The sequence below is a fragment of the Artibeus jamaicensis genome, unplaced genomic scaffold, assembly GCF_021234435.1.
Source record: "Artibeus jamaicensis isolate MK-2021 breed Jamaican fruit bat unplaced genomic scaffold, CSHL_Jam_final contig_64, whole genome shotgun sequence".
Taxonomy (NCBI): domain Eukaryota; kingdom Metazoa; phylum Chordata; class Mammalia; order Chiroptera; family Phyllostomidae; genus Artibeus; species Artibeus jamaicensis.
Genome location: NW_026521911.1, coordinates 16,556,923 through 16,565,130, shown reverse-complemented (window position 1 = coordinate 16,565,130; position 8,208 = coordinate 16,556,923). Strand labels below are relative to the sequence as shown.

Genomic DNA, 8,208 nt, shown 5'->3' with positions numbered 1-8,208 from the left:
TTCTGCCCCATAGAGGCAGATGCCAATTTGAGAAGAGAAATTTAAATGAATTGAGCCTTGCACCCAGAGAGACAAACTTATCAAAAAAGACTGTTTAAACTTGAACATTCAGATATTTTTGATTGACTGTTAAAGTTACCCACACCCACATTCTCACTCTGTAAAAACACCCAGGGTTGTCCAACCTGTGACCCACAGGCTACACACAGCCCAAGTTGGCTATGAATGTGGCCCAACACAAAATCATAAATTTATTTAAAACATTATGATAGTTTTTTTGTGATTGTGTGTCACAAAATATTTAGTGTGGCCCAAGACAACTGTTCTTCTTCAAATGCGGTCCAGAGACACCAAAAGGTTGGACACCCCTGCTAGACCATCCACTTAGGAGTGTAGGAGCTCATGAAGTCTATTAGATTGATAAAAAAGTAAAGAAGCTGGTTGTTTGAGTAAATCTTTTACTATATAACACATGAATTTCACATGATGTCCTACAAAAAAGAAAGTTCATATACAAATATATTTGAAAATGTGAAAAATGTCCTCATTTTCTACAGATTCATGATTCATATTTGCATATTAAAGACTCTAAGATGCCCTATAGTATAGAAATCTGTACAGATGTTTTTTACTCCTGTTATAGCTTTATCTGATAACACTACTTTCCTAGACATTATTTCTGGTTACAGATCTCTTCTCCAGGCATAGGAATGAGTATTCATATTCGATGGCACAAGGATTAGTTTAGGAATGGGTATATGACCCAAGGTGATTCCATCACATCCTTCAATAGCATCTTTTATCTTGAGTTGAAGAGGCAGAGCCCTTTGTATTTACTGGCTACAAATACCAAGAATATAACTTTGGATCCTCCTATTGCCATTGTATGCAAGCTGTCCTGAAACAATATTCAGAGGGAAGCAGAAATAGACCAGAGAGATAGAAAAAGCAAGTGCGCTGAGGGATATAAACCCTTCCTGATTATAGTACTTTGATGAGATCAGACGCATTCAGGGTGGTATGGCCATAGACTTGATTATAATACTTTGAGCTGGAGTTTCTGTCACTTGCAAACAAAGAATGCAAATCAACAATAGGCCATTTAGGATTTTGGTTCTTTAGTTTTAGGGGTTTTTTAACTATTAACAAACCAAAGAATATATCTTTGAAATGCTGATATTTAACAATGTGATATCTAACTTTTAAAAATTTCTATAATAGGATCAAAGGCCTGTGTTACAAGCACAGAAAGGTGATCTCAAGTCTAAAGTAATAAACCTCCCACACCAGAAACAGGCGTAGTGCTATTTGTCTTAAAAATGCCATATTAATAAGAAATTTGAATCCAGGCATTTTTAAGTCTCCATCAGTGTCCTCCATTACTTCATCATTAATGGAAATGGCATAAAGCTCACTAAAAATTACTTCCAGAACTTGAAATGGATATTATACTGTTTAAGTAGATGTCATATAAAAATAATTTGCTTTAATCATAGCACAAACCATGGCTATGATGCCATACCCATTGTGAACCTTAGGGATTTCTTCATTTAAAGTAGAATGAATTTTGACTAGGCATAAGTGCTTTTTGCAAAAAAGTAAATCCACAAAACCCAAATACATTGAAAATGCAACCAGGTGTGGGTGCCTTTAAAAAAATAAATTATGCCAAGATATATTACCCAGCTGTGTTTTAGATTTCAAGAGATCTTAAGATACACTAAGGCATTAGGAGCTCGATAATACTCAAATTATATTTTCTTATGTCTTTTGCCACTAATTGAAAACTTATTTACAAGAAAACTGAAGACATAGCATTTTCCAGCTACATATATTTAATTTACTAAAATAATGTTACTTAGCAAAAATTTTTAAAGATATTCATTTAAGCTTTGATATGACTGTGGAATTTTTTAAAGTAACTTTTTTCTATAAAAAATATAAAAAATGACCATCATATATTTAAAATTCATCCTTACAGATACATAGTTTAGAGATATGCAGAAGGAACAAACTTTCCTCTGTCCTCAAGGTTTCTTTCTGCTGGTCTAATAATCAAATAGACAGAAGACAGATTAGCAAGAGAAAATAACCAAATTTAATACATATGTATGTATGGAATCCCGCATACATGAGAGAGTCAGAGACCTCACATGCAGCAGAGGTTCAGAGATAGGAAAGGGGATCTAGGCACAATATATAAGGCATTCTGATCTAGGGATGGGGTAAGATGCCTTGAGGGCTTCAAAGGGTCAGTGTAAGATGATGAGAACAGATGCTTAATAAGTAGGTTTATCTAGCCCTATAGATAGATGAAAAGAGCCACTCTAATAACCACTTATTATGAACAAGACCTCTAATTGAAGTTCTCACTGATTAAGGCAGGGCAGTGGTTCCTTGAGCCTGCTGCTAATGTTGCCCTTGGCTCAAAATAATCTGCAAACCACAGAGGCACATCTGGGGGTGACTTGTTCTGAACAAGCACAGTGAAAAGGCCTAGCGAGTCTGACAAAACCAGGTTCAAGCCTCATTCCTGCCAATTGAGGGGCTATATAACCTTAAGGAAGTTAGTGAACTTTTCAAAATCACATTAGCTGATCTGTAAAGTGGGTATGACAAGGCCGACTGTCAATAATGTTAAATGATATAAGTGAAACTGCTTAGTGCAAAGCAGGCATTCTTTCATCAACCTTCTACTGTAGAAGTAGAAATGATAGTACGTACTTTACCTTCCCTGGACAGTTATTTTTTCTAAGATTCTAATTGATTATTTTTGTGTAATATTTAAATTAACCTTGCCATAATGGTATATTCTAAAACATTTATGTAATTCTATAAATCATAAATATATAGCTAGCAATTTTAGAAAATATTTAGTAAGGGTCTATTAGGTTCCAATGAAAGAATCCATACTGAAGAATTCTTATAAGTGAGAGAATCTCACTTATATTATTGAGATTTCATAATATCTCAAGGACAAAAGGAATAACCAGAATATGAGATAAACTGGTTTAAGTGATTATGAATGAATGTGACTCCTCCTCCTTTTTGGTAAAATTCTCCAAGTGGGTTGATATTATCTCCCCTAAATATGAGGATGCCAAAGAAACATTGTCTAATATAGATATAAATTGAACCACAAATGTGGGCCAAATATGTAATTTAAAATTTTCCAGGAGCCACCTTTTAAAAAGCAGAATGTACCATAGTTGTTGTACATATTCATATACTGATGGACACTTGGGCCACTTCCATATCTTGCGATTGTATATAGTGCTGCAATAAATATAGGGGCGCTTATATGTTCTTTCAAGTTAGTGTTTTGGGTTTCTTTGGATAAATTCCCAGAAGTAGGATCACTGGGTCATAAGGCAATTCCGTGTTTTAATTTCTGAGATAACTCCTTCCTGCTTTCACAGGGGCTGCACTAGTCTGCATTCCCACCAGCAGAGCAACATGGTTCCCCTTTCTCCACAGCCTCACCAGGACTATTTGTTTGTTTATTTGTTGATGATGGCCATTCTGACTGGTGTGAGGTAATAGTTCATTTTGCTTGTAATTTGCTTTTTATTCAGGCCCTTTACTCATTTTTTAAATCGGCTTGTTGGTTTTTCTGGTGTTGAGTGTTATAAGTTCTTTATGAATTTTGGATATTAACCCCTTATCAGATGTTACACAATGAAATACTATTCATCTGTAAAAATGTAAAAAAATTTTACCCATTGTGACATCATGGATGGACCTGGGGAATATTTTGCTAAGTGAAATAAGCCAGTCGGCGAAAGAAAAATAGCAAATGATCTCACTCATATGTAGAATCTAATGAATGAACTGAACAAACAAAACACAGACTTAGATAGAGAGCAGGCTGACAGCTCTAGGGAGGCTGTTCAGGGGTGGCTGGATCGGGCAAAAAGGAAAAAGAGCTCATGGATGTGGTGATTGCAGTGGGGAGGGAGTATAAGGGGATAAATTGTAATGGAAAAAATATAATAAAATTATTTAAAAATAAAAAGCAAAATGTAAAAGCAATCTGAGTAAAATTTTCTAAATATTAAATATAATATTAAATATGAACCCTATATGTTTAAATATTATTTTTAGAAAAAGAAAAATGAGCAACTTTTAATTTTTATTTAACATCAAAACAGATTTAGTAATACCTGTGAAAAACAGAATATATTGTAACCACTTAGATTTTTCACGTTATTGACAGGAAAATTTCAGTAAGAAACTTGGCACACTGATTTTCATCTGCTAACTGTTATTATCTGGTATATAATAATAATTAGTTAAGTTGGGAGAATAATAGGGAAAGGCAAGAAAGGAAAGCAAGAGGCTGTCAGATGCGTTATTTCCATAGTTAGGCCCTTGGTAAGCTTTTTCCTGAGAATAGCTGGGAGCCATTGAGGGTTATTTAGCAAGAGAATGTAATCGTCACTTTGGTTGCTAGTGTCAAAGGGGAAACATTGCTCAATGCCTGCTTAGCCCTTAAACCCTAGCCAGCTCTGTCCCTGAGTTCCATAGCCCCTGTGTAATACTGTCTATCCTTAAGCTGTCAGGCATGAGGAGACAGGGAGTATCCAAAGATAGGGGCTCCGAAGGAGTGGTTCTTGCTACCCTCTGTCCCCAGCCCACCAGCCCCAGAAAGAATGCAATTGTCATCAATGAAGCCATCATCATCCTCACTTTCACCCATCTCTGAACAGAGGCCCTTCCTTGTTTCTGGCAGCCTGGGGTACTGGTGGCTGGTGAAGTATTTGTGGCAGAGGTGGCATTTGGCAGCAGGTGCAATGAGGACAGGAAAAACCACAGCTCCAAGCACAACCCCCACTAGCACAGGAAGTGCTTGGGCCCAGCTGCCTGGTCCAGAGGATACGGCTGGTGCTGTGGGGAGTTCTGAGGGCCCCACAATGATTTGGTTTGTCTCACTCATAGAGTAGCTGGAAGACACCCGTAAGCCTAGGGCTCAACCAGAGGAGCCCTAGCTCCAAGGAGATCCCCAGTTGCCAGGTAGCCCTGGGACACAGATCCTGTTGGAGGACCAGCTAGAGTGGGAGATTATCTAAATCAGAGGAGTACCTGGTGAGGAGTATCCAGGGTAAGAAAGAACCTGTTCCCTGGGACTGCCAGAAAGCTCGGCACTTGGGGATGCAGTGCAAGCCTGTGAGCTGAGGGAGGGAGGGAGGGAGCTCTAAGAACTGTTGTACAAGCCAGTGGAGAGAGCTTCTGGCTGGGTTATTATTTCTTATTTAATACCCAAGAACCTTTTTTTTTTCATTGCATTTAGAGAGAGAGGAAGGGAAAGAGGAATGGAGAGAAACATCAATTGGTTTCCTCCTGTCTGAACTGGGATCGTATACCCCCTGACCCGGATTCAACTCGACAAAGTTAGTGCCTTGACTGGGAATCAAGCCCACAGCTTTTCAGTTACAGAATGACATTCCAGCCAATGAAGCCGCACTGGCCAGGGCTAAAATATAATTATTTCCTTATGCAATCTACATAAAAACTATTAATGAGATGCTTTATTTTAGAAGAGGGACTAAATCTTTAAAACCTTGTATGTTTTGCACTTATAGCCCATTTCAATTCAGACTAGCTAAATTTAAAGTGCTGATAGCCACATACTTTTGCAGCTACAGCCTTAAACATCACAATGTAGAGTATGGGTATATCACTCAATTATAGCCAAATACATGCTTCCCACCCAGGAATTTGCATCTTTGGAAAGTGGTGTAATGCCTTGGTTAATTATAATTTATTCACTATGGCTGCAGTGAAGTTCAGTCCAGTGGCATGGAGTAGGGTGTGCTGTGGTGGCAGTGTGCATGGCCACCACAGCCAGTCACTGTGTCCTAGGCTGTCACTCTTTCAGCATGATATCCCGCATTCCTGGTTATTTCTTAACATGTATGTCATCTTCATAATAACATTCCAATTATTTTTCCTATTATATGAAGGAGAACAGGTAATTTTATTTGCAATGAGGAACAGAGATGTTTTGGAGCAACAAAATTAGAGAATTGAAAAGGTATAAAGTTCTATGGAAGTTTGGAGATACATACCACAGACAATGAGTCAGGCCTGAGGATAAATTTTAAGCATAGACAGGAGTTAAATAGTGGATATGAGTTAAAATTATCTACTTCTGCCCTTTATTATTATTTTTTAATATACATTTTATTGATTATGCTATTACACTTTTCCCATTGTCTCCCCCTTATTCTCCTCTGCCCTGCACACCCCCTCCCACCCACATTCCCACCCCCCTTTAGTTCATGTCCATGAGTTGTACCATAAGCTCTTTAGCTTCTACATTTCCTCTACTATTCTTAACCTCCCCCTGTCTGTTTTCTACCTACCATTTATACTTCTTATTCTCTGTACCTTTTCCCCCTCTTTCCTTCTCCCACTCCCCCACTGATAACCCTCCATGTGATCTCTACTTCTGTGATTCTGTTCTAGTTGTTTGCTTAGGTTGATTTTGTTTTTTGGGTTTGGTTTTTAATAGCTGTGAGTTCTTTGTCATTTTACTGTTCATAGTTTTTATCTTTTTTTCTTAGATAAGTCCCTTTAACATTTTGTATAATAAGGGCTTGGTGATGATGAACTCCTTTAACTTGACCTTAATCTGGAAAGCACTTTATGTGCCTTTCTATTCTGAATGATAGCTTTGCTGGATAGAGCAATCTTAGATGTGGGTCTTTGCCTTTCATGACTTTGAATACTTCTTTCCAGCCTCTTCTTGCCTGCAAGGTTTCTTTTAAGAAATTGGCTGATAGTCTAATGGAACTCCTTTTTAGGAAACTATCTCCTTTTCTCTTGTTGCTTTTAAGATTTTCTCCTGATTTTAAATCTTGGCTAATATAATGATGATGGGCCTTGGTGTGTTCCTTCTTGGGTCCCACTTCTTTAAGACTCTCTGAGCTTCCTGGATTTCCTGAAGTCTATTTCCTTTGCCAGATTGGGGAAGTTCTCCTGCATTATTTTTTCAAATAACTTTTCTACTTGCTCTTCCTCTTCTCCTTCTGGTACCCCTGTGATTCGAATGTTGGAACGTTATAAGATGTCCTAGAGGTTCCTAAGCCTTTCCTCATTCTTTGAACTCTTGTTTCTTCATTCTATTGTGGTTGAATGTTTCTTTCTTCCTTCTGCTCCAAACCATTGATTTGAGTCCTGGTTTCCTTCCCATCACTGTTGGTTTCCTATACATTTTCCTTTATTTCACTTTTCATAGCCTTCATTTTTTTCCTCTAACTTGCAACCATATTCAACCAACTCTGTGAACATCCTGATTATCAGTGTTTTGAACTCTGCATCTGCTAGATTGGCTATCTCTTCATTGCTTCGTTGTATTTTTTCTGGAGTTTTGATCTATTCTTTCATTTGGGCCATATTTTTTTCTACTGGCATGCCTGCTACATATAAGCGGCAGAGTCTTAGGTGTTCACTAGGGTGGGGAAACCCACGTGGCTTCCTTATGATGCTGTAAGTGGGGAAGGGGTCAAGAGGGAACAGTGCTGCTTGCTCAACTCTCTGCTTCAGCTACCCCACAATCAAATTGGGCCCTTCTGATTCTTATTCTTGGGGGGGGGAGGTTGCGTATATCCTAGGACTCTGTGGGTCTCTCCAATGAACTCTCCTGTGAGTCTGGGAGTTTCTTCTGCTGCTGCCTCAACCCCCCACAGGTGTTTTTAGTCAGAGGCTTTGATGCTTTATTTCCTTCACTGGACCCTGGGTTGCGTGGTTTTGTCTTGCTCCTCAGTCATTCCTCCCAGTTTATCGGCACATGAATGTGGGACCACCCAGTCTGCAAGCCACCACCTCTCCTGGTCCTTTAGACACCACCTGGCCTCCAGTCCTCTCCATCCAGCTGCCTGTCTCTGACCCTCCTACTAGTCTACATGAATATTTCTTCTTCTTAGTTGTCAGACTTCCATACAGTTCAATTTTCTGTCAGTTCTGGCTGTTTTTTGTTTTTAAATTTGGTGCTGTCCTTCTTTTGGTTGTGCGAGGAGGTACAGTGTGTTTACCTATGCCTCCATCTTGGCTGGAAGTCCTTATTATTATTCTTATTTAATGGAAGAAACAATCAAGATCTAGAAAGTTAAAGAATCAAGAGACATTAAGACCGATTCAGCCCTGATATCAATTATTTGGGAAGAACACTTAATTTCTCCAGATATAATCTTATTCTCATCCTTA

General features: G+C 38.4%; 1 protein-coding gene across 1 annotated transcript; it reads right to left on the bottom strand.

Moving 5' to 3' along the window:
* Positions 1-4,558: 4,558 nt before the first annotated feature.
* Positions 4,559-4,936, bottom strand: LOC128628252 (type III endosome membrane protein TEMP-like). The gene has a single exon (XM_053670739.1). The coding sequence runs from the start codon at positions 4,934-4,936 to the stop codon at positions 4,559-4,561; it is 378 nt and encodes a 125-aa protein (XP_053526714.1).
* Positions 4,937-8,208: the final 3,272 nt, after the last annotated feature.

Bases quoted from the DNA above. Each gene is read 5' to 3' on its own strand.
- LOC128628252 (XM_053670739.1), bottom strand. From the start codon at position 4,936: ATGAGTGAGACAAACCAAATCATTGTGGGGCCCTCAGAACTCCCCACA.